At 39.1% G+C, this 27863-nt stretch overlaps 1 protein-coding gene across 2 annotated transcripts in view; it reads right to left on the bottom strand.

Moving 5' to 3' along the window:
* The window catches only part of MCTP1 (multiple C2 and transmembrane domain containing 1), an 857273-nt gene that overhangs the window by 349617 nt on the left and 479793 nt on the right, over positions 1-27863 (bottom strand). For both annotated transcript variants that reach the window (XM_075837154.1, XM_075837162.1), the window contains exon 11: positions 20089-20182. In XM_075837154.1, coding sequence (XP_075693269.1) covers positions 20089-20182 — 94 coding nt within the window. The remainder of the gene's footprint in view (positions 1-20088; positions 20183-27863) is intronic.

The following is a 27863-nucleotide window of genomic DNA, read 5'->3' as shown; positions in this document are numbered from 1 at the left end:
CCAATTACGGCCAAAGAAGTGACAGGTCACTTCTTCTACGCGGGCGTCTATTTACGCGCCGTCATTTGACAGCGGCGCGTAAATATACGCCTCGTGTGAACAGACGAACGTCTGCCCATTGCTTTCAATGGGCAGATGTTTGTCAGCGCTATTGAGGCGCTATTTTCGGGCGTAATTCGGGGCAAAAACGCCCGATTTACGTCCGTAAATAGGCCGTGTGAACATACCCTTAGTTTGGATTCAGTTCATGGGTTCTCCTGACAGAAAGCTACGACAGAACCCATGAACGGAGTCCCGACCCGGATATGAACAAAGCCTTACCATGATAAAACTGCAATGTCTGATTGTTGAGCAAAAACCCCAAACTTTAGAATATCATGCTTCTGAATCATAACGGCATGGAGTGAGAAAAGAGTTGCCACCCAAACCCTTTCCCCTTACCCCTTTCCCCTCCGCCACCTGAACACTAGAAAGTTTTATACGATGCACTGTACGCTGTACGGATATTATTTAAAATAAAAATAGTTTCTTGCTATCAGAAAGTGCATATTTTCAGCGTAGTCGCAGAAGAATCACCACTGATGCCCAGGTAGGTCCAATGGAAGAGATATGCACTGATGTATTCAATATTTAAATGTCCTGAAAATATGACTATTCTAATATGCATCTGCTGTTCTAGCAATGCTGAAGAAGAAGCTGAGAAAGGGGTAAGGGTCAGTTGACACAATCGCGTCGTGTTGGAATCAGCACCAAAAAATGGCCCAAATCTTTTGGCTGTTCACAGAAAAAAAAGCGGCATGCTCTTTCTTCGAGCGGTTTCCGCCTCTAACCTCCAATCCCATTGAAAACAATAGTAGGCAGAAAAAAACAATACGTTTAAAGGATTCAATAGTAGTGACGTATGCCACTGTTAGACATCCCCCACCTATAGGCGATTAAGGAATCCATTTAAAGGATGCATTATGTAAAGATACTGAAAAACTCCAGAAAAATATTGAAAAGCAAATGATATAGCAACGCAATTTTATAAAAAAAAAAAAAAATGGTATACCAATGTATACTGCCCGACGAAGGCCAAACGGACACTCTTTTGGCCTCTGTCGGTATAATCCCTGGCACATGCATTGAACGTGCAGAGGAAACGTAGCTTGAAAGGGGCCTAAGCTTTACTGGAAAAATGGTCAAAAAAAGTGTAAAATAATGCACTTGGTAGGAAAGCATCCTGTATGAGTATCGTATTGGCAGTTCTGTATTAGTCAGAACTGTGTTCAGTTCTGGAGACCTCAACTACAAAAAGACTGATAAAATAGATCGGGTCCAAAGACTGGCTTCAAAACTAGTGGAAAGTCTTAAACATAAAGACTTAAACTTAACTTGTATAGCCTTGGGGAAAGAAGGGATAGGGGGACGTAAATATGTTAAAGGTTTAAAAAAGGTTTAGGATGGAAACTAAACACAAGAACAAGGGGGTATAATCTGAAATTAGTTGGGGGGGATCAGAAGGAATGTTAGAAAATATTATTTTACCAAGTAGTAGAGACTTGGAACAAAGTTCCAGCAGATGTGGTTGGAAAATCAGCAGTAAGTGTATGTAAACATATATCTATCCTAAGATAAAAATAAAAAGGAAATAATATAAGGGCGGACTAGATGGACCATGTTTATCCAGTCTGATCGCCACTTGGGACCAGGAGGGACATTTTTTTTTCTTTTTCAGGGTAGATTAGTTAATGCCTCGTGGTTTTGTTTTTTTACTTTCCTCTGGATCAATAGGGGTAAAACAAGTTCTAAAGTTTACCCATATCCCTTCCCTTTCTCCCATCCCTTGGCTGAACGTGATGAAGATATGTCTTTATTCAACTGTACTAGCTATGTAACTACACTATGTAGCTATGTTGTCTTTTTCTGTCTTCAATCTACAATCTGACGTTTCTGTGTTTTATGGTACTTGCCTTACAATTGTTTGAATAGCAGTTGTACACTAAAATAGTTTTTTCTTCACCACATTAAAGTATTGAATCAGTGCAGTGGTCATCTCATGGCTTACTTGCCTGTTACTTTGGAAGTAATGTAGTGTACTTGCTTCAAGGATCCATGCACTAGGCGAAGCTATGTGCCTGGGCCGTGTACAGCAGTCCACAAAGTCCTTATGGTTTTGTGTTACGGTAGGCAATCTGTGTACCGCCGTAGGGTACTTCGATGAGAACACCTGCTTAATATGTCATAGGCATTATAAAATTACACTGTGTTACCTACAACTTGTCTACATCCTGTGCCAGAGGAGAAGTTAAATGTATTTTTTAATCCAACAGATCAGATGACTCCATTTTCATCTGTTCTCTTACATCAATGACTGAAATTGTCCTTCAAATCTTATTTGGACAATAAACAGCATAGTGCCCTGCAAAAAAGGCAAAGATTTTCTATACGTCATCTCTCTTTTTCTGCTGAAGAAAGAAATTTTTTGAGTAACATCGATTTGCATAGGTTCAGATATAGATTCAGTATTTTGTTGGGTCTTCAGAGTTGATTGACCAAAGGAGAAGCCTACAGTCTTTCCCTTTTTATTTCAGTAAGTCTCTGATCAATTCGAATGTGCAATTGAATTAAATCCTCCAACTCATCTGGAAAAGTCATCCTTCACCGGTAGATGGAACAGGTTGCATTTGAAAATATACACAACATTGATTAAGGAAACCTAGGTAATGGTGACGATCACCACTGAACACCGATGGTAGCGGTATACATGAACTTGAATTTGTGGACATTAACATCAAAAAGTTATTTTTGCCATTTCACACTAGATTTTGCAGCTGCGAGAATTTTTCTTAATAGGTTGTGCCAAATGCTTTTAGTGCAGCAATTCGCTGCCTCATAGTTAAAGAACTTGTTCCAGCGGACTCCTTATTGTGGCCAGACTATTCTGTCAACATCTGTAGCAGATTTGGGGTCTAGTGGCTGATCCAATTGAAATGAATGCATTTTATCAATGTCTTATATTACGGTACCAGCCATTACATTCATTATTGTTTCTTTAAACATATGTTATTCAGCTTCTTTTTGAATATCTGTATAAATTTACAAATGCTACAAAGAGCTGACCTTTTATAGAACATCAATGCCACATTACCAGGTTGTTCATCTTGCATGTTACCTGACCTTATTATCTAAGCAACTAGACATCAGGACTGTAATTAAAATGGTCTCTGTCATAATACTGTCACACACTTAAGATACAGCTTAATATATTTCAACATTAGGTGAATTCACACAAACAAGGTAGAAGAAATGCCAAATTATGATGTAAATGATGTAAATGTTCTTATTTGTCATGCTGTTAATTCAGTGTTATGTTACATCAATGTAATGGATTATGTTTTTTTGTATCTGAACCTTATGAGTAACAATAATAGAAAATGAATACAATTTATTGGCGTAAACTGAATATTGCAAATTATGTCATGCAACAATTATTTTGTTTTCACGTCATTCGCCAAATAGCACAAATTTTAGTGCAAATCATTGTCTGTCCATAGCAGGTGTAAATTTGATATTAAAATGCTCACCACAGACACCAACTCAGCAGGGGTTTTAATGGATGGGCGCTTAAAATTTTAAACACATATAAATGGATACATCTTTGCAGCTCAAGCTAAGGCCGCACAGAAAACTCAAGTTAGACAGAAACTCAGGGGGGGATTTATCATCCTTTCTATGTCAGTTTTCTGACGTAGAAAAGTTGCAAAAGAGCCAAAAACTTTTGGCCTCTTTGGGCCACCCTCGCCACTTTTATGAAATGGGTGAGGCCACAGCGGGCCAACAAATTTATTATAGTTTACTCCAGAAAACTGGTTTAAGTTAAGTGGAAATCTACGCCAGCTCCTAGCTGGGCCTCATCCCTTGTACCCACGATCAGGCTATCCCCCAACCACTCATCAATTATATTTAAAAAAACAAAATAAACAAATAAAAAAATACTAATTAATGTCACCTCACCGCTCCTTTTCTCCCCTCTGGGTCCCCTCAGCATGCCGTGCAGCTCATACAAGGTCCTAACGACAGGCAGCATCAGGTCGTTTTGCGTGACGCAAAACTGACGACGTTTAAGTGGTGCATCACATATAAGGCCCTGCTGCTTCTCTACGTTGCGACCTTGTATGAGTCACTCAGTATGCTGAAGGACTCAGAGGGTGATTATGTGTTTCTTTTTTTATTTTATGGCCGATGGGTAGAAATGGATAGCGCACGGCTGGCCGAAACATTTATAAGGTGTTCGCCTTAACATTATACTTTAACACTAGTATAATGCCCAAGGATATTTTATATATTATTCACTTAATATTTACTAATAAAATTAACTATTCTATGTTCTTCTAGATTTGGGTGAAATAATGAAAAAAGCAAAGATAAATTAATTTCCACCAGTGTTGCACAAATAATTAAAGACAATCCAGCTATTATAGTTTTTTATGATACAAATATATTATGGTGCAAGCATGGCAGGTCCTCAGCTTGAAATGATGCATAAATGATCTAGAAAAAAACACAGGGTTCAGGGGTCTCTCATTTTTCAGCTCTATTGCAAAGCTTAGTGCCAAAATTATCCTAATTAATCTTCGCCCAGTGTGTTTCCGTTCTCCCTCACTAATTGCACTCTTGTGCTCTTTATCTTTAAAGCTCTCTGTAGCTTCATGTCTAACCGAAGATGAACATAGTTATCTCTATACTTCACGACTTGTAGACCTGGGTTTCTACCTTCTGGTGAATTTATCTCTTATTTTGTAACCTCATTATCTAACAAATCTCATCTTCAATAGCGCAGCGCATCTTTATACTTACCAAGCCTCTCTTATTAAGACCTGAACGCTGTGATGTTTTTACAGCTAGGGACGCTTAACAGAGGGTGGTAACAACAGTATTTTTGTAGCAATGTGGTCATTGATAAAAATAACTATATATTGATAAGGAAATCTTGAACCAACTCTTTTGTCGAACGGTGAAAGTAAATGAAAAGTTTATTAAGAAGTAAGGTTACAATAAAAACTTTTAATAGACAGAGAGAAGAAAACATGGCCACAGAGATCCCCTCAAGAGTTAGAGTACTTTTATACGGGCAGATAAAGGCCATGAAAATGAGTGCCGATCAACGAGAAAGATCGCGGCTCGTTTGTTCCTTTCGCAAGGAGCGAAGATTAGTAATGTAATGTACCTGTATCCTGTATCCCGTGTTGTAGTTGTTCTGGTGCCTGCTATAGTGTTGGAGTCGAGTTCATCTGCTACGTCTGCTGTGTTGCACCACGTCTGGTGTCATCTGTCTCGTCTGCATCACCTGCCGTCAAGATCCCATCTGTGCTTAGCCGTTGCTATTGTCTAGACTATCACAGGTACCCTTGTGCTTGGACTATATATATCAACTTGGTACACTGTAGTTTGGCCAGCTGCCATCCCGTTATGGTGGTGCGGCCCAGTGGGTCAATAGACCCACAGATAATGACACTGCTTAAATGATATGATAAGCCAATGAATGAGCGTTTGCGTGTTCGTTGTCTGATCGTTGCACTGTTTTCACAGAGCAATGATCGGGAACAAGCGTTCATATGAATGCTCGTTTGCCGATCGTTGGCTTGTGTAAAAGGGTCTTTAGACAGAAAATTTAAAGATAGGCTATTAGATTAGCCTTTTAAAGGTCTCTTCTACCGTGTACTTCCAAAAGCTCGTAAAAGCAGCATTAAGTTTGTGTTAATAAAGGTGTTTATGTAATAAACAAAAGGGGGAGTTGATAAAGAAAAATAATCATTACAGCTTTTGCTAATAGTCAATTATTTTTCTTTATCAATATTATAGTTGAATATACACATTATACCAGGTCCCGATCAGTACATCACTGATCCTGTCTACACTGGGTTTAGTGCTGGTTAGTAGATCGTGCCTGTGTCAGGCTTTCAATAAATGATATCACAATGTCTGACGCCTCATGCACACGACCGTAGCTGTGTGCATGGTCCGTAATTACGGCATGGACGGCCCGAGGAGTGTCATCCGAGTGCATTGAGTTTAATGAGCCCGGACCGCAAATGCGGCCCCGTAAAATGACATGTACTATTTTTTTTGCGGTCTGGGCTTCGGCCAATGCACAGACCCTGGAACCACGGTTGTGTACATTGGCCCAACAATCACTGGTTCAAGGAGGACAAGGAAAAAACAGATGAAACACGCGATCGCAGTGTGCCGTTGGTTGGCATGGAAGCCTGGGGCCTGATGAAGGCCCCAAGGTCTGCCATCTTTGTACTCCTATGAAGCCCTGCCTCGGGCAGGGCTTTATACGAGAGTGTCAATATCACGATATACTGCAACACATTAATATTGAAGTTTAATCGTGCAAGCGATCCAATGATCACTGGTTCAATTCCCCTAGGGGGACAAGTAAAAAAAACTTAAAATAAAGGTTTTTTAATAAATGAAAAAAAATAAAAATAATTAAAAGTTAAAAAAAACACCTTTTCCCATTTTTAGTCAAGCTCAATGTAAAAAAAGGAAAAAATTAACATAACTGGTAACAACGTGTCCGTAAAAGTCTGAACTATTACATATATCATTATTTAGTCCGCATGGTGAAAGCTTTGAAAAATAAAACATTAAAATACCAGAATCGCTGTATTTTGGTCACTTTATCTTCCCCCCAAAAAATGGAAAAAAAAAGAAACTACAGCTCGCCCCGCAAAAAAATAAGCCCTCATACCGCTCAATTGTTGGAAAAATAAAAGAGTTATGGCTCTCAGAATATGGCGACAAAACTTAAATTTTATTTTTAACAATCAGTTTTTTCCTCGTAAAAGCAGTAAAACTTAAAAAAACTATATAAATTTGGTATCGCCGTAATCGTATTGACCCACAGAAAAAAATTAACATGCTGTTTTTACCACATGGTGAATGCCGCAAAAAACAAAACCCCCCCAAAAAATTGAGGAATCACAGTTTTTTTCCTATTCCACCTAACAAATATTTTTTTCACGTTTGCCACTACATTATATCGTACAATAAATGGTGCTGTGAAAATCCACAGCTCGTCCCGCAAAAAAACAATCCCTCATACGGCAATATTGATTGAAAAATAAAGAAGTTATGGCTTTTGGAATGTGGGGAGGAAAAAACTAAAGTGAATATTAAAAAAATGTCTGCAAGTGTTATAATAGGATTTGTGGTTTCAGTTTCCTTTATTGAACATTAATAACTAGAATGAAGTGAGTAGTTATAATGTGCCATTTTTGTGTTTTAATTTAGGTTTTTACAGTTACAAATGTTAAAGTAAATTTCCAGCCCAAAACTGTTTTGGTTGGCATGTTGGCTGATCTCCAACAGCTCTTATAATCAAACCCTCCTAGTGTACCGATTTGGCAGTACAGTATTGGTATCTGGTAAAACTTTCTACGAATTTGTTTCAACCAAATCGATTAGCTGAATTGAAGAAAACATATGGAAGCAGCTGACTATTACGCTCTGTTCACATCACGTTTTTGCCCTATATTTAGCATCAGTGGCGGATTAAGTGTACCATGGGCCCTGGGCTGTTGACACAACTTGGGCCCCCTCCTTCCCCCCTCACACGCAATCCAACCCCCCCAACCTGCTGACACTGTACCAGTCAGTACCACTGACCTGACGGATACAGGTTTTTGCACTAGATACAGCTGCTCTGTATTCAGGATATAAAGCAGCTGTATCTCAAAAAGTAAAAATCATTTCTAATAAAAAGTATTTAGAAAGTTGCACCAGACACTGATACACTGTTTTATTAAAGAAAAAGTAATACATTATAACAATAATAATAATTAAAAAAAATTAACACCTCTCTTTAAAGTGTAACTAAACTTGAAAAAAAAATTTGACGTCATACTGATATGTCAGAATTTTTAATCGGATGGGGGTCCGAGCACTGAGAACCCCACCGATCGCTAAAGTGAAGCGGCAGAAGCGCACAATTGAATGCTGCGCCACTGATCAGCATTCCTAGGAGTGGTGTACGTCCGTACACCGCTTGCTCGGCTTTCCGAGAAAATCAGATCAGAAAGGAAGCGGCACAGCAGTCACCTGAGCGCTTCTGCCACTTTGTTTTAGCGATCCATGGGGGTCTCAGTGCTCGGACCCCCACCGATCAAAACTTCTGACATTTCACTATGACCTGTCAGAAGTTTTTTTTAGAAGTTTAGTTTCACTTTAAAGGGGTTTTCCCGTGAGGGAAATTTATGACATATCCTGTGGATCCTGTCAGATAGATGTGAGTGCCACCTCTAGGACCCGCACCTATCTCTAGAACCGGGTCCCCTAAACCCTGTTCTACCTCTTTCTGCTATCGCTGCCTCCCGGCCACTTCCTGACTTCATGGACTTTCCGTAACTTTCATTCAGTTCTTTGGGACTTACGGAAACAGCGTAGCTCAGCAAGCTACGCTGTTTCCGTAACTCCCGACCATGTAATCAGGATGGGCCGGGAGGCAGCGAGAGCAGAAACAGGTAGTAAGGGGATTAGGGGGCCCCGTTCTAGAGATAGGTGCGGATCCCAGAGGTGGGGCCTACATCTAGCTGACATTTATGACAAATTATGTGGTCCTGTGGATATGTCATAAATTTCTCTCATGGGAAAACTGAGGGCTGTACGGGGGGATTATATTGCAAGGGGAGGTGAGGTTGTCTGACTGCTGGGGGCTCTATAGGGAGGTCTGAGTGTCTGATTCTGACATCTCTGTGGGGGGGGGTAGCCCCCCCCATAGAGCCCATCGCTCAGACCCCCCTATACAGCCCCCAGAAGTTAGTCGCTCAGACCCCCCAGCAGTCAGACAATTTGACTTACCCTTGTAATATATTCGTAACTAGTGAGGGCTTTATGGGAAGAGATTATACTAAATGGGGGGGGGGGTCTAACCAGCTAAGTGACTCCAGGGGACTCCATGAAGTGGGGAATAACCCCCCATCCCATCCCCCATAGAGCCCTCAGTATTTCAGTATTTATTATACAGCAGGGGGGGTTGAGCGTGTAACTGACTGCTGAGTGTCTAAGGGGGGAAATTATTGTCCCCCCATAGAGTCCTCTGCAGTGAGTTTCACGCTCAACCCCCCTGCTGTATAATAAATACTGAAATACTGAGGGCTCTATGGGGGATGGCGGATTTTTCCCCCCTTCATAGAGTCCTCTGCAGTGACTTAGATGGAAATATCACCCCCCCCCCTTGCTGTATAATCTATCCCCCTTTAGCCTCTGCCGATTGTTGCTTGTGGCAGGCTGGCAGGAGACGTACATGAAGACTTACCTTCTTCCTCGTCGCTCGACCACCGCCCTTCTTGTCCGTTCCTCACTGGCAGCGTCAAAGAGGGGCGTGTTCTACCACGACTAGCAGACGCACGTCTGCTACTCCTATCCAGCTTTTGCTATCCATCCCCCTCCTCCTCATCAGCACTGTGCTGGCGGCTCCATTCTATTGTAGTCCGCCCACCCGCCCCTCCCTCTCTCTCTCCCCCTCCCTCTCAACGGCCATTAGCGGCGCTACCACGCCGTGAGTCTTTGGCTGTGTTCACACGGAGTTTTTTGCAGGAGGAAAATTCCTCCTGCAAAAACTGCTCCAGTAGGTTTTTGCACAGTGGTTTGACAAAAACTCGTCAAAACACTCGTCGAGGGTTTTTTTTCCTCTTTCTGACTCATTGAAATGGGGTTTTGGAGGAGGAAACCGCCTCAAGGTGGGTCATGTTGCTTCTTTTTACCACGACGAGTTTTTTTTACTCGTGGAAAAAAAACTCGTCTGCCTCCCATTGAAATCAATGGGAGGCATTTTCGGGCGGTTTTTGAGGAGTTTTTTGGTGTGGTTTCTGCCTCAAAAAACTCGTCAAAAAACTCCGTGTGAACAGGGCCTTTAAGTGATTTTTAAAATGATGTGCGGTTCGGGCTGCCATGGGCCCCCTCGGACATCTGTGGCAATAAATCTGGGGACATCTTTGGCACTTATGAGGGCATCTAAGGCAATGATGAGTGCCTTTACAGCACTGATTGGGCCATCTAGCACACAATGTTAAAGTACTGTTACAAGTTGTTTTTTTCATTTTCAATTGTTAAACTGTATATGTCTTATGTAGATTGGTTTCCTTGGTTAGACAGATTTTCATTCCAATCTGACTCTTATGATATCTCCCTGCTGAACTCATAGCAGACAGAAATCACAGTGTGCCATGTTTACTGATGTTTCCACAAAAGCAAATGTGGCACTCCATTGTATTAATTTTATTTCATGTTACATGGAACTGAGATGTCATTATGACAGCCTGACCTGTGTGATGGCTGTGTGTACTGGAGCACAATCTACAATCAATCCTAACATCCTTCAAGCTTTAGGTACTTGCTGAAAAGAAGGAAATAATCCAACATCTAACGGTGCAGTAACCAAACTGAAATATAATTTTTTTTTACCAAATTTGGAAATAAAAATAACTCAAAGAGAATATTATAAAGATACACCAACATACAGTATGGTTGTGAATTGTAGAGAAACTTGAAATAATTGCAGTAATTAGGAATAATAATCAAATACTATCTTAGCAGTGTCGAAGAGAAGAGTTTTTAGAGAGTAAAGTGAGGTCATGCAGTGAACATCTGCAAAATAATAAATACATCAAACCAGAATGTACTTAAAAAATAAAACATCAAATCATATCATAAAAAACCAAACAGACCTATAGATAAAAATGTTGCCAATGGGAAGCAAACATTACCACAAGTGACTTTGATAACAAGAGCAAATAATTTAACTGGGTGAGGAATCATTATTCGGGTATGTTCACACAGGGTGGATACGCTGCGTAAAAGTACACAGCATATCCGCCCTGGCGGTCACAGGGAATTCCGGCCAAAAACGCACCAAATTGTGGTGCAGTTTTTCGGTTGGAATGTCCGCTGCAGAAAATAGAAGCGAAAAAAAAAAAACAACCATACTTAGGGTATGTTCACACGCACTGTTTTCAGACGTAATTCGGGCATTTTACGCCTCGAATTATGCCTGAAAAAACGGCTCCATTACGCATACAAACATCTGCCCATTGCTTTCAATGGGTTTTACTGTGTTCTGTTCCCACGAGGTGTTATTTTACACGTCGCTGTCAAAATACGGCGCGTAAAAAGACGCCCGCGAAAAATAAGTGCATGTCACTTCTTGGGCCGTTTTTGGAGCCGTTTTTCATTGACTCCATTGAAAAACAGCTCCAATAACGTCCGTAAAATACGCCGCGAAAAACGCGAGTTGCTACAAAAACGTCTGAAAATTAGGAGCTGTTTTCGCCTGAAAACAGCTCCGTAATTTCAGATGTATTTAGCTAAGCCGTGTGAACATACCCTTACTCGCTGACATCCTGCAGACCGGCCTCCTGGGATGACATTTCATCCCATGTGACCGCTGCAGCCTGTGATTGGACGAAGAAGCATAGAATTTTCGGTAAGTATAAATTTTTTCTGATTTGTGATTTTTGCGGCGGGATTGCATCTTTTTCATTGCAAAAATCGTAACATTTGCTATTTGTTACGGGTTTTACCACCCCATTGAATGGGGAAAACCTGAAACAAAAAAGCAATTGACATGCTGCGGATTAAAAAACCGCACCGCAGGTCACTCTCTGAACAATTTTTCCGTTCATCATTACGCAGCGTATGGATGAGATTTTGTCATTATTTACCACCTTTTTTGGAGCTGTTTTTCTATTGAGTCAATCAAAAAACGGCTCCAAAAACGGCCAAGAAGTGACATGCACTTCTTTATATGGAGCGTCTTTTTATGCGCAGCTTTTTGAAAATGAGGCGTAAAAAAACGCCCCATCGGAACAGGACGCCGTATTTCCCATTGAAATCAATGGCCAGATGTTTGTAGGCATTCTGCTTCCGATTTTCGGCCATTTTTCGGAACATTTACAGCCCGAAAAATGGATGAAAATAGCCTGTGTGAACATACCCTTAGGAGACATCTACCTTTAATAGCCCCTGAACAGTTCCAAGCACAAGTGATGACACAAGAACATACTATTATGAATGCCTGTGATAGTATTATTTGTCTGTGTGACACATAGGGTCTATCTCAATAACCTCTCACTGTCTACTAACAGCGCAGACCCCTTTTCATTTATTTTTATTATATTATATATTTCAAACTAAAATCTGGTTAAGCAATGTGTTATGTGTGATTTGCACATTTTTTGTATTTTCTCTACTTGAGTACTTGTGTTTTGTAAAACAACTTTTTCTCAAAAATGTAAATAAAATACTTGACTTTAAAAAATCTGGTTAGGCAATTATTATTGCACCAAAGGGCTTCTTATCCAAAACTTTATCACCAAGGTTGATGTTGTATAACAAAAGATTTGCTCCCCACTGTATATTATCACTGTGAATTTACAGGTTCACATCATAAATTTAAATGTTGTAGTATATATAGCTTAGCTACTGTATATTTGGGTAGTGCTAGAAACAGGTCCTGAAATAATAATAATAATAATAATAATAATCTTTATTTAAATAGCGCTAACATGTACAGACAATATCAGACATTACATATTGACAAAACGAATTTACAATTCAAACAAGAGGCGTGAGGACCCTGCTCGCAAGAGCTTGCAATATATGAAAGCGTGCCATTGTACCCCAAGATGTACTGCAGTGCAGTTTACAACCTGTGGAGTTAAGGCCCTATTACACCGGCTAATTTTGGCCGATGCAGCGAGCGCCGATCAACGAGACATCATTGATCGGTGCTCGTTTGCTCCTGTCACAAGGAGCTATGGATGGGGACGAGCGGTCGTTACTCTGATCGCTCATCCCCACACATTATCATGTCGGCAGCGCGTCTCCCTGCTTACACAGGGAGATGTGCTGCCGACAACAATAATATTTCAGTTTTTTAAAACAATACGATTAGCAAATGAATGAGCATTTGCTCGTTCATCGGCTGATCGTTGCCCTGTTTACACTGGGCAATTATCGGCAACGAGATTTCCATGAACGCTTGCCTGCCTGATAATTGCCCAGTGGAAAAGGGCCTTTACAAATACAACTGCAGTGGGACCTCCCAGAAATGCTGCTGCCTGGAAATGCTTATAGTTATAGTCATATATAGATGTCTTACGTTATTTAACTTAAATGGGTTGTCTGGGATTAGAAAAATTCTGCTTTATTCTCAGAAACGCTACCACTCTTGTCAATGTGGCTATACCTAGTTTTGCAGCTCATCACTTTTACCATGAACGGGGATGAGCTGCAATATCAGACACAGTCCATGGACAAGAGTGGCGCTGCTTCCAAATAAAAAATAAAAAAAGCCAACAATGTTTTATAATCCTGGACAACATATTTAAGGGGCATGCGAAAGTTAATAGTGAAATTGTCAAAATATAGTAATAATACTAATAATATAAATTGCGTGAGTGTGTAAAGCTACAAAGAAATACAAATCACAAGATCCCTAAGTCAGACTGAAAAAAATACATCAGGAAAGGCCAAAAAGGTAATAAACTGGAGTGACAAAATTGTTACAATAAAACTTCAGAAGCAAAAAGTGATTTGCAGACATTTTTCATAACTGAAACGAATATCATGGGGTATTAGGCTGGGTTCACACGACCTATTTTCAGACGTAAACGAGGCGTATTATGCCTCGTTTTACGTCTGAAAATAGGGCTACAATACGTCGGCAAACATCTGCCCATTCATCTGAATGGGTTTGCCGACGTACTGTGCAGACAACCTGTCATTTACGCGTCGTCGTTTGACAGCTGTCAAACGACGACGCGTAAAAATACAGCCTCGTCAAAAGAAGTGCAGGGCACTTCTTTCAGACGTAATTTGAGCCGTTCTTCATTGAACTCAATGAAGCACAGCTCAAAATTTACGGCTGTCAGAGAAGCCTCGCAAAATGCGAGGAGGAGGAATTACGGCTGAAACGAGGCAGCTGTTTTCTCCTAAAAACAGTCTGTCTTTTCAGACGTAAAAGCCACTTCTCGTGTGCACATACCCTTACTTGTAAGAACAAAATGTGCGTATAAAACTGCTAACTTATTTGTCAGTTTTATATTCTTTTGATTACATTTTTTTTATATATATAACGTGAATTACAAGTTCATGTGCAACCATGAATATATCTGTAAACTTTGGAGTGTTTAATATGAGACATTGACTGAATCAGCCTTATAACGGATTTGTAATTTAGCCACGTAGAGGTCACGGGAAAGTTTTCATCCATCACATTGTTTTTTGCCTGATCTCTTGCTGCTTACTCGGTCTTAATAATTAACCTTTAGAGGCAGGGGGTAGCGGAGATGAGCATATGTTTATATCACAATACACAATCAGTTTCAACATTGTGCTTGAAAGAACCTTTACGTCTTTGAGATACCAAAAGTTAAGTTCGGCTCCGAAAACCTTAGAGTCATTACTAAGTGATTCTATTGTACAGTACCCTGTGTTGTCAAAAATCCTATCTCTTTCCAGCCATGACATAGCATGTTTCTTTGTTTGTACTGAACAATACATAAAGCACATTTCTTTTATCATCACCTCGACTTCTTTCACTATAAAGGCATTTAGATTCTCAGGCTTACGCCAATTACGTTTGGTGACATATGATCATGTCTGACAGAAAGCACCTTCATTCAACTAATTTTTTTCTTATAAAATATCAGCAAAAATGTAAAATATTTGTTATGTTTCACCCTAAAACCAATGCAGCTTTCAATCATATCCAAGTGCCTCTTCAAAGACGTGCTAATGTGAAAGGGTAGCTGGCTTCACCTCAGAACATTTTGTATAGGGCAGCGCTCCTGCAGTTCACATTCTCTGTGCCAGCTATTGAGGATATAAGCATTTGATTGGCATTCCTTAGATTTGTGCACCGATTAAATACTGCAGTTCTGACCTGCAATAGCTGCGAAGATGAAAAGCTGTGAAGTAACGAATGGTACATTTAATGCGACATTGGCATTATGTTCTTACTAGCCCAGACACAGAAATATACCAAGTACGCCAAGAGATATGACAATGCCAGTGATGACAAAAAGAAAAAGGAGGAAACTATAAGTAATGCTAAAGCATTGTCTTCCTTATGGTAAAGAGATTCAAAGCTCAGAGTGCAAAGATACAGGATTTCGTTTTTGTGGATCATACTTTTTACTGGGATGAACCTTGATTCTGTCAACCCAAAAAATTACACAATCACAATAAACATTTTTTTGTGCATGTCTAAAGGCAAAGTCCACTTTTTTGGATAAGTCTTGCATAAATTAAATACAGTAAGTGCACAAACATTATATGATACACAGTTGGAAATTTGGTGGCCAAGAGCAGATCATGGAGACCACAGTGCTGTGGACATTGCTGTATTTGTATACAAAGTTACATCCATATATGCAGCTCTCTGTGTGAGCTGTGTATGCAGAAATCTACATATGCACCTCATTTTGAGTGCTTTATACAAAGACTTTCATGTATGCAGGTCTCCGGATGAGACAAAATCAATGTACACGCATGACAGATGCAAACAAGGACAAGGCAAACCGGCACTCTATTTTCTATTTAACTCTCTTTTTATTGAGCTTGATAGATTTAACTTAAACGGATACATTGCAGAAAGATGGGCAGTTTCCCATAAGGAATTATAGACACTTACCTATAGGGACCTCTGCTTAAAGGTTGTAGGCAGAGCCGGTCATAGGCCATTACTTTCAGACATGGAGAGCACACAGCTGATGTAAGAAAATGACAGCCGCTATCTGCTCATCCTGTATCGATCTCTTTTAGTAGAGATGTATGAATTAGCAGGAAGTTTCATGCAGAAACCAGGAATAGGCTGCTCCCATAAAGCTTCCTGGCAGCTGAAGATACATTGCTAGAGCCTGCTGGAGGTGAGTATATGGAAGGAGGAGGTGGTACTGTTGTGACTATTAAGTGCCGGGAGAAGGCCACTTTAAGACCTTCAGCTAAAGTGAAGAATAGCTACAAACGGCTACAGGAAAAATCTCTCTCTCACAGATCCATGAGACAGACAACCCATTAAATTGTGTAATTTTATTTCATCTGTGATGGTGCTGCTGGGAAATTAAAAACTTGCTGCCAGGTTCCCCTACAGATTATGGCTGACTGCTGGGGATCACCAGTGATCATTTTATCATCAGGGGACACTTCAAACAAAAAGCGATTGTCTAAAGCAGACAACCTCTTTAAAGGGGTTCTCTGCTTTGGACAATTCCTAACTTTTAGAGGATTACCTTGACAATAATAAGCTGATCACAAAGGTCCCCCGCAATCTGATCTAATTTGTGTGGAAACCTTACAGGAATTGTTCAATTTTCCTGCAGCACGACCAGAGGTGAAATTAAGAATTACACAGTGCTCATTCTAATCAATGGGTTGTCTGTGTAATGCAGGACAGGACAGGTCCTCCAAAGTGAGAGAGACGCTCTTTGTAACTGCTCTCCACTTTGGCCAAGAGATGAGGATCCTGAACAGGGGACCTCCTCTATTAACTCAAAATTCCCTAATAGGATATATAAAAATAGGTTCTTTAAGCTAGCCAACTCTGTTAACACAAAAAAAAAAAAATCTTATGGTTAGTCCCAGGAAGCAGTATTTGGTACAGCATGCATGCTACAAACTGGGAATTTAGCTGTATTTGAAAAAGTCTACAAGATGGGGTGCATCCTAAAGTATTTATAAGGGAGTATTTGTATATTGAAGAGAGGAATTATTCTTCTGTGTGTCATTAATATGTGTCTGAAGGTGTACCTGTTAAAAAATTTGGGGAATTTTTAATGAATGCAAAACCGCTGACCGTTATTGCTTCAGGACAATAATACACTATAACAGACAAAGTTAGATTTTAATTAATCTGCATTAATGCAATGTTAAAGACAATAGTTATCAGAAATTTCTGGTGAGAAATATTAAGGTGTAAGATGATTCAGATAAATGGCTCAATTAATTGAATTGAAGCAGGCTCCATAGCACTGAACCAGAGCTGTGAGATCTTTATTAAAAGCACTGTTCTGTAGCCCATAACCTTGTTCCTTGACTCCTCTCTAGTTTCCAATTTAAACAAGTCCCCATGCGGCCTGCTCTAAAGGCCTTTGTCTCCCTGTCATTGTTAAAAGAGCCGAGGCATCCTGGAAGTGTGAAATCAGAACTCATGAGTTGAACGGTTCCCCCGGGAACGCTGTACTGCTCAGAAGGTCAAAGTCATGGGCTGGACCATCTAAAAGTGTCTGATCGCCAGTCTGTGACACAGCGGGTGGGGGGCAAAGGAGCTAGAATTGAACACATCTTAATTAAAGCACGTAGACAGCAAAACAGACTGTTTTTAAGTGGGCTGTCAAGTAGGACTTAGATGTAGCCGTTAATGAATGTGAATCTGCTAAATGTTAAACCATAAGCTAATAGGGATGTTCATATGATAATTGTTAAAACAGTATTTTATCTTCTGCAGCTATGTCTTTATTTCATATTACATTCAGATTTTATGCTCTATTTGTTTTTAGGCTTTTGTGCTTTCCACAGGTTTAGAAAACTCTATCTCAACAAAATATCTTGAAGAGTACCATAAAGCTGTAGATACAAAGTACTAAAGAACATTTTGGGGATTTTGAAAAGTGCACATATCTTTAAAAAACTATAAAGCTAGCCATACACATAAGAGAAAAATAGTCCAAACCCGAACATATTGGAGGGATTAACCAACAATCCCATGTGTATCGGGGTGAGGGGGGGGGCTGCCAACTGTCCCTCAAGGGCAGATGTTGGGGGGCAAAGGGATTTGGCATTTTGGATTTCAATGTTCAAAATCTTTGACCGGTAGAAGCTCAGTACTTAACTGAAGACTGTAAAAGTTAGTGAATTTGTGACATAACTGTGGGGAGATAGTTAAAGTATATTTAGTTATATAGTCTGGGTGTAATCACGCTTAAGCTGGCCGAAGGCACAATAAATTTGTCGGCAGAACCAGCCAACTCTGGTGAGATCTACCTGCAATCTAATATTTATTGCATCTAATATTTATGGCCCATTAAAGATATTGATTGCCAACAAATATCCCATGTCATTGTCACATCTCTTTTGCTGTTTTCACTTGGAATATTGGTTGATACTGTACATATTTACTGTCCTCACAAGCTTAACAATGGTGGGAAGACAATCAAGTACTTGGGAGAAGCAAATCTAAGAAGCCTAAGAGTTGTTGTTTTTTTTTTGGGGGGGGGGGAGTGATAAAGTGTTGATATTTTTATTACATGCTGGAATACGTTCCAATAATTGGATAAGGCTATTGACTTGGATAGTAGAAACATACAAAAGCGTTTATGATTAGACTTTAATGGGACTGTTATGAATGGAAAAGATGTGTACTCTCTTGATCACAAGTTTTGGGATGTGTTGGAAGCAGGAAAAATGGGCAATAATAAGGATTTGAACACGTTTGAAATGGACCAAATCAAGTTGGCTTGGACAACTGTGTGCGAGGCTGCGTAGCCACTGACCAGTCAGAGTGCCAATGCGGACCCTTGTCCACCGCCAAAAGCGCCTACAATGGGCACATGAGCATCAGAACTGGATATTGGAGCAATGGGAGAAGGTAGCCTGGTCTGATAAATCATGCTTACCTGGGTAGAGATGACAAAAGGATGCGCTAGGGAAAGAATGCAAGCCGGCAGAGGCAGTGTGGATCTTTGAAATGTTCTGCTAAGAAACATGGGTCCTGGCATTTATTTGGATGTTACTTTGACACGTACCCCCTACCTAAACATTGTTGCAGACCAAGTATACCTTTTCATGGCAACAGTTTTAGATAATGACAGTGGCCTCTTTCACCAGGATAATGCTTCCTGCTACACTTCAAGAATTTTTCAAGACTGGTTGGAGGAACATGATAGGGAGTTCAAGGAGTTGATTTGGCCTCTAAATACCCCAGATCTCAATCCATTTGAGTATTTGTAGAATGTGCTGGAAAAACAGGTCTGATCCATTAAGGCCTCACCTCACAACTTACAGGACTTAAAGGATCTGCTGCTAACATCTTGGTGCCAGATACCAACTGGGAAATCAGCAGCAATGGATAAATATGTACAATATAATAGTGCTTGCCTCAGAAAACCAGATCCACAGTCCTTGTAATCCAAAAAATAAAGAGAGCAAGACAGACAGCAATTCTTTTCAACTGTCATGTTTATTTTGCCCTTCAGCCTCTAGTGAGAGCTAAAATGTTGCTAAGGGTGAAAATAACAGGACCGTTGAGAAGAAGTGCTGTCTCGCCCTCTTTATTTTTTGGTGCCAGATATGACAGGACACTTTCAGAGGTCTTGTGGGTCCATGCCGAGACAGGTCAAAGCTGTTTTAGTGGCATGAGGGGGGATTACACAATATCAGGCAGGTCATCAGAGCTTGTCATCACTTACATCAATCCCTGTCCCAAATGGGGTTTACAATCTAATTTGCCTATCTGATACACACTAGGCTCAATAGGAAGCTAACGTTTGAGTATGTTTTATTTGAAGTGTGAAGACCATGCTGCCCATAATACGTGCCAAGCACCTGAGGTAATAAGAGAAGTCATGCATCACCACCTGAATGTAGACTGTACCAGTCCTATAATGCCATACTTAAGAAATAAACACATACATTATTTTGTAATTTTAATACTAAATAATGCCTTTGCTTTGATATTCATAGCAAGAATATTTCATCTGTTAATCCATACAAATGTAACAGGGTAGGGACGAACAAATATTAGGCCTTAGAGGGGTACATGTTATATCGGTATATACCTGAAATAATTATTCTATACAATCCATTAAGACATGAATTTAATTAATCTGTCTACCACCACCTCTAACAGACCTGTAAAAACACCAGTGGAAAAGTGTCACCTTTTCTTCTGTCATTGCGGAATTGTATGTGCCCCAGAAGTAAAATCTAACAAAAGTGTCACCAAATCACAACTAAACATTTCACTCAGATATTTTCCTTATTTTAATTAACAGCTGCTTGGAGAGTATATATTAATCTTGTGTAAATCTCATAGCTTCTTACCTGTGACATCAGCTGCCATCAATCCCTCTGCTCTTATGACTTTCACTTGAAGAAAACCCACATCATTAAAATTGCTGAAGGACCTCATAAGACTCTGTAATAAACAAAACACATGCATTACCCATTCACATAGGTAATTATGCTATATTCCTTTAGTCTAGAGACTAAATAAAAAAGCCAATATTATCATTATGACATGAAATTTCAGTTAAAACATTACATCTCAAAGATTTCATTATCTTCAAGAAAATTTGCATGTTTACAACCAGATGAGCTCCCTCCCTCTCTCCAAAACCACTCAGATGCGGCGCTCGCTATTGAGCACCGCATAAGAGGGGTTAAATGAGCGAGATCGAAACTGATATCGATGTCACCCGTTAGAGCAGGGCTGCTCCCTGTGTGTCAAACATTCACAGTGCGTAAGAAGAAATTAAGGGGAATCAGCGCTCGTACGAGCGCTGCGGCCCCTTCAAAACAGCTGATGGGCAGGGGTCCCGGGAGTCGGACCCAGACCCATCAGCTGTTGATGGCCTATCCTGAGCATAGGCCAACAATTTTTATTGCTTGAAAACAGCTTTAATACACAGAGTTTATTTGTAGCTTAACCATGGAGACACATAGATCTGTATAGAAGCTGTATATACAAAATTGTAGAATTATCTGAATAATTGCTTTATTTTTTTTATATTAAATGCATTAAAGCCATAAATAAACAAAGTCCATATACCCTTTAACGAGGACACGTCAGGCTCTCCTGACATGTCTGTTTTAGTAAATTCTAGTATTCCCTATGAAAAAACAAGTCTTAAGTATATTTTCTTAGAACTTTGTGTTGTGCCGTTCCTCTGATATTACTACTGGAAATGTATAAATAAATTGACAAGTGGGAGTTACCATTTCCCTTGTCAAAAGGGTGTGCACCTACACAGTCTCACCTTGTCAGAACTGATTGGACAGTGTCAGTCTGTGTAGGGACACACCCACTACTAGTAACACCCAGTTGTTAATTTATTCATTAATTTCTAAAAAGATTAACAGGAACGGCACAAAGCGAAGTTTTAAGAAAACATGTTCCAGAATTGTTATATCATAGGGAATGCAAGTATTTACTAAAACAGGCATATCAGAACTGACAGGTCCTGTTTAATAAGTTGAAGAAAAAGTTTTAGGTTCAATATAAGCAAATAAACCAAATAACTATTTAATAAACCTTAAAAATATTTTAGTAGTTACTGTACAAAGTGGAAAAGTGAAGACATATAATATATTTTATACTGTTAATCCTATTTTCATTTTTAAATTAATGAACATGCAACACATCTTCCAAGGTCAACGAAGCTGAGAAAAACTCCAGAATAAAGAACCTGTGGCTTCCTGGCTTCTAAGTTCTCTCTCGTAAATGTCACAAACAAAAGCACTGACACAATTATTTTTAATTTAAAACAAAAGCTCCATACATAAACTGATTTAATATAATACGCAAGATGAAGCAGTGTTAAATTTGTCATTTCACTGGTTAGTAGGTGCACCGTGATATCTGGAAACGCATAACACTTGTTATAGAGTGCAAGAAATTATGACAAGTAACAAATTCAGCTCCACTACGTACATTGGCAAACACAGCCCTACTACATCTGTATTAAAAAGGTGATATTTGTACACCTCCATATGCTTCCGAAATCTGCCACTGCATGCCAAGTAACTATAATTGCTGGGAAAGATGGAATAAAAAAACTTTGGGTTCTGCAAGCCGGGAGACGGCTGAGAACTATGGGATAAAAGGGTGAGGAGAGCTGGACGGATACCCTGCATTCTCAGCCGTCTCCATGCAGAACCCAACATTTTCTTATTCCCATTTTATACTAATTAATTTTCAAGTTTCCACGTACCATCAGCCATTCGCAGTTATATGATTTATAGTCACTTTGAGGCTACTCTCTTTGGCCTTTGCAATAAATTGGGTTATATATTGTTATTATTAATATTATTGCTATAAATACTTTTTTTATTAATATGTTAGTACTTCAGATGTTTTTATTCTATAACCTCCCTTTACAGATAGTTTCTAGTCAAATGTCCTCCTTCTATCCGATGTATACAATTACCCTCTACCCACCATATATATATATATATATATATATATATATATATATATATATTTTGTAATAGTTGTGTTGCATTTAGTCAGTTCATGGGGGAGTTACTGCTCACTGGAAGATTTATAATATTATGTCTCTACAGTGTGTATCTGTTATCACGACTATACGCTTCTTGTTCATTTATGGATTGCTATTTTACACACCACCTTTGCCTCAAACGTATATTTTCTACTCAGCTATTGGACACCCAACATGTTCATCATGATTTAGCCTTAACCTGGAATGACGTCACTAAGTTTTACCTTTCCCGTTTTTTGTAACCTGTTTTACTGTGTAGAAATACAGTCATTGCATTGTATGTGTGTAAACTTCCTGATGAAGACGCCAGTTCGGCATTGGAACGCGGTGCCGTAATACAACTCTTTGATGATATAATAAGGATCCTTCTTGAAGTCAGCAGCACTATTACAGATCCCTATTTATCTACTACTACTCCTGGTTACAAGCGATGGTAAGGATTTACACCGACCGGTTGGGATAAGCCGCAGCTGCCATCTATATTATACGCCTGCACCAGTGCTGTGCCTGTGGTTGTACAACCAATATACAGTAGTAAGCATATTACCTATGATGTGTCTTTGTCTGATGTTTCACTCAAGGTAATCTGCACCACGTGTCTTTTTCTAAATTTTAAACTATCATTTGTAAGCATAGAATACCTGAACATGATCACCAGATGATATACCTAGTATTATCCTATAAAACCAAAGAACATTCTTGTATCAATGGCTATTATCTTCCAAGGAGCTACATAGAAAATATATTGACCAAAACCAAGTCAATATCAGTTGAGAAACAAAATAACTGGTCTTGGCATTACAATGCATGAGAAGATATAGAATTTACGTGTGTATCTAATTTACCAAGATCTTGAACATATTTTTTGGCACCAAAAAAGGTTAAGAACATCATACAAGAACGTGCCCATTTTCTTCATCAGAACATGGGTAACAAACTGGAAAGAAAGACAAAACTCTCCTAAAATTAGTATTCTTGTGCTTACATTTCTGGATACTAATATATTAAGTACGCCATTGTGCCAGAGAAAATAGTAGTTTTGGATTGTAAAATTATCAATAAAAATGTTATGGAGGTAAAGAGCAACCCATGTTTTTATTAATAATATAAGAGAGCTGACAGTCAGAGCACACCATGATATTAACATTATATGTCCCTAGTGAATGCTCCCTGTTTACAGTGAAGATATGACCTTGGTTTTCCGAGGCGAGAAATTATTAAGCTAGGTATATTCCCCTATGTGTATTAATATAATATTTCTTTATATAAAAAGTATTTATGAGCCCTGTTAACTTTCAATCTTTTTACATTTGTTTATTCTTTAAGCGGCGTCTCAGAGGTGGTTAAATGAAAATCGGCTTTTACATTGACACAGAAAAAGAGGCTTTGAATGTTAGAGTAATGACTTTAGGAATTACTGCCCATGAACGTTTATTTATTACCATTGCTAACAAAACAATATACATTAGCTTTAATTTTTAACAATATACTGAGGCTACTGAGATTTGTATGATGATCTATATGAATATTTGTCTCCTGCGCTTTATTACATTGTGACTGACCTAAACTTTATTCATAGTATATAAAAAAATAAGTTTTTTGTAGTTAGGGATTTAGCTTTGGCGTATAGCACAACATATTCCGGAGCGTTGTACATAACTTGTTATCACTTACTATCCCCAATGCGGTTCACAGTCCAATTTCCCTATTTCTCACACTAGGACACATGTCATAAGAAGCCAATGAACCCATCAGTAGGAGTTTTTGGAGTTGGTGAAGGAACTGAAGAACTGGGAGGAAACTCACATATAAAAGGGTAGTACATGCAAAGTCCAAAAAAATTGCCCATGCTCACAATTTAATTCAAGACCCCAGTGCTGTAAGATAACAGTGCTAACCACTGAGCCACTATGCGCCCACATGCCCATGTACATTTTGTTCAAGTACTATATAACCCAGTATACCTATACAAATTAATTTAGACGTGAGTATTGCAATAATGGAAGTAACATGTAAAGCTATCAAAACAATCTTCCAATGACATCTTTGTTTGATTACTTTCTTCCTATGTTGCACAGTATATGAAATATTCCATTTCAGGTCGTTTATAGTGGGCAACATTTCAGCCTTTAGGAAAAAACTTTCGACAGTTTACCACAACTCAGAGCTGTTTTCTTAACTGGCTGATAGTGATCTGTTCTAGAAATTGTTGTGCATATTTTCTGCATGAAAAGCACAAATGCGCCGTTTTACATCATCTTTAAAATGAGAAAACTGTAAAAGTTAGAAAAGACAAAGATTATATATATATATATATATATATATATATATATATATATATTTATTTAATACACATCTACTTTATGATATTGTCTGCATTCTTTTTTTTTTTTTTTACATTAACCTAACTATTGTTCTAAACACTAGAAAAAAAAGAAACACTTAGGTTACTTAAAGGAGTATTTGAAACTTATAAGGTTAAGGTTTCACTAAAATATTCCATAACATTATGATTGTTGGGGGCAGCTTTGGACTGGGGTTGCTTGGGCCCACCAGAAGATATGATTTTGAGGGCCCACCCTCCATCTATATAGAACATGTCTACTTTTTATTTCATCATAGTCCTTGTTGTTATCATTTTACACACAGGACATATCATCAAGATTTGTGAATTAACTCATGAGAAATAAACCCTAGTGGCAAGTGATTGGCTCCAAAGTCACCTCCAAATGGGGTTGTCTTCTGCTGGACCTTTAAAGGTCCATTATTGTGTTGGAGCCTGGTCCCACCGGAGGATCCTCTGGTTCTCTGGTGGGCCAGTCTGACCCTGGTTGGGGGTCTAACCTCTGGGACCCCTGAAAATCTTGGGTAAAATGAGACAGCTCACACCGACACACTGTACAGGGAAAGGCAACACAGATCCATTCCAATGACCTTCAAGAAGTGACTAACAATCTAAGGCTATGTTCACACAGAGTTTTTTGCAAGCGGAATTTCTGCCTCAAAATTCCGTTTGGAAGTTTGAGGCAGATTTTCCTCTCCCTGCACGCCGATTTTTGCTGCGTTTTTAGCTGCATTTTTCGCCCGCGGCCATTGAGCGCCGCGAGTATAAAACGCCTCGAAATACGCTTTCTCTGCCTCCCATTGATGTCAATGGGAAGTCAGAGGCGTAAATGCCCGAAGATAGGCCATGTTTCTTCTTTCTCCCGCGAGACGGTTTTACCCCTCACGGGAAAAAGTCGCCTCCGCCTCCCATTGAAATCAATGGGAGGCATTTTCGGGCCGTTTTTGACGAGTTTTGCGGCGCGGTTTCCACGTAAAAAAAACTCGTGAAAAAACTCTGTGTGAACATAGCCTAAGGGAGAGAAATTGGGCAATGCTGAAATACCAGCACAGGCCAAGGACAAGTGTGGCACTGGTACAAAAAAGTAAATAAAAAAATACGTTGGCAACATTATCAAATAATGTTTAACAAGTATTGCAATCATACATTGAACTATTTTAAGTGTGGAATAGCATACTGTATAAGTAACAATTAAAAGTAAATATTTTCTGTACATAATCAAATATTGTCCACAGATCCAACAAGGTGTGTGTGGGTGGCTGCTTTTCCAGAGATGACAATTACAAATGTAAAGAAGAATCTTATATTGGCATGAAGGGCAAATGTAGTGCTAAAGGGATGTACAGGGAAATGTGTAACTAAAAGGGTATGAACCTTCAACAATAATAATAATAAAAATAATAATGTACTGGTAGTATTAATATAATAAACAGCTATCCTGACATAGCTGTTTCAGTTATTACTGGCATTCTCCATAAAATAACTTTATACAACTTGATGTTGTCAAAACTCCTCTGTTATTCCTCCAGGAAATATTTATATAAATTAACAACTGATTGTTAACACAGGCTTTGTCAAAAGGGTGGGTGCCTACAAACTCTGATACTGACAAAACAGTGCTGACAGTGTCAGACTGTGTAGGGACACACTGTATTAATAAGACAGGAGGCATAAGAGAGGAACAGCATGCATTCTAAGAAAAGATGTTCGAGAATTGTTATTCATGGGGAATTCAAGTATTTACTAAAGTAGACAGACATCGTTAATATGGATATAATGCATCATAAAAACGAAACTGTCTTTCAAATATGAAGCAATCTATTCCAATGGCCAGCATATGATGGTAGACACAATAAATTACTTACGAACATGAAGTATGCTTTTATGAAAATGGTTACTACAGTGTTAACACTTATATACACTTCTTATATACAGTACAATACATGAAATAGTAACAGCTTGTATGTAATTAATGCGCCTTGCTATCTCTGTGCAGAATTATTATGAAAATGCAGATTCATGCCCTATGTGCCTCTTCCAGCAGCCTCCTCATTTTCATAGGAGTGACCTAGAAATGAACTGCGGCTCTGCTCTAAACTCTTTGAAGTTTCACTCTATATTCACCAGGGAGTTTGTAAGACAACAGAAACCAGGGGCTCATAAAGTCTCTTCCTATTAACTCCAGGCCTGACACAAAGGTGACTAGATTTCAAGACACAAGTGCCGGGATGCAACTTCATAATCTGCCACTAATCATAAAAATGGCATAAAAATGTTTGGTTATTAAAGTTCTTGTCCGTGACTTTTAGAAATGAATCTTGCTGCAGGATACGCTATACAATTAAAAATAGAAAACAATCAGCTGCTAAATCTTTCACCGATGTTCCAGTGGTCCCTACCAACCTGTTTATTTTTCTGCAGCGATGACGTGCCATTGATCTACGGGATGCTAGCATGTTTGGCGTGTGATTGGCTGCATCGGTCCCCTCGAGGAATGGCAGGTCATCACTGCAGGAAAATAAAGACTGGCACGGACGCGTGGAGCATCAGCGCTGAAGCGACAAGGATGAGTATTTTTTTTAATTTTACAACAAAAAATCTGCAGCCAGATTAATTCATTAAAGTCTCTGACAACCCCTTTAACTGGTTTTAAGAATGGAAGACAGCTCACAAAACACTGAATATTACTATGTGGTAACTTCTTAATAAGGCTCTGTCACAACATTATACAGTGAAGGAAATAAGTATTTGATCCCTTGCTGATTTTGTAAGTTTGCCCACTGTCAAAGACATGAACAGTCTAGAATTTTTAGGCTAGGTTAATTTTACCAGTGAGAGATAGATTATATAAAAAAATAAAAATAAAATCACATTGTCAAAATTATATATATTTATTTGCATTGTGCACAGAGAAATAAGTATTTGATCCCTTTGGCAAACAAGACTTAATACTTCGTGGCAAAACCCTTGTTGGCAAGCACAGCAGTCAGACATTTTTTGTAGTTGATGATGAGGTTTGCACACATGTTAGATGGAATATTGGCCCACTCCTCTTTGTAGATCCTCTGTAAATCATTAAGATTTAGACGCTGTCGCTTGGCAATTCGGATCTTCAGCTCCCTCCATAAGTTTTCGATGGGATTAAGGTCTGGAAACTGGCTAGGCCACTCCATGACCTTAATGTGCTTCTTTTTGAGCCACTCCTTTGTTGCCTTGGCTGTATGTTTCGGGTCATTGTCGTGCTGGAAGACCCA

Source organism: Rhinoderma darwinii, chromosome 1 (genome assembly GCF_050947455.1).
Source record: "Rhinoderma darwinii isolate aRhiDar2 chromosome 1, aRhiDar2.hap1, whole genome shotgun sequence".
In the NCBI taxonomy this organism is placed as follows: domain Eukaryota; kingdom Metazoa; phylum Chordata; class Amphibia; order Anura; family Rhinodermatidae; genus Rhinoderma; species Rhinoderma darwinii.
The sequence above is the reverse complement of the archived record's forward strand: the minus strand, read 5'-3'. Positions and strand labels throughout refer to the sequence as shown.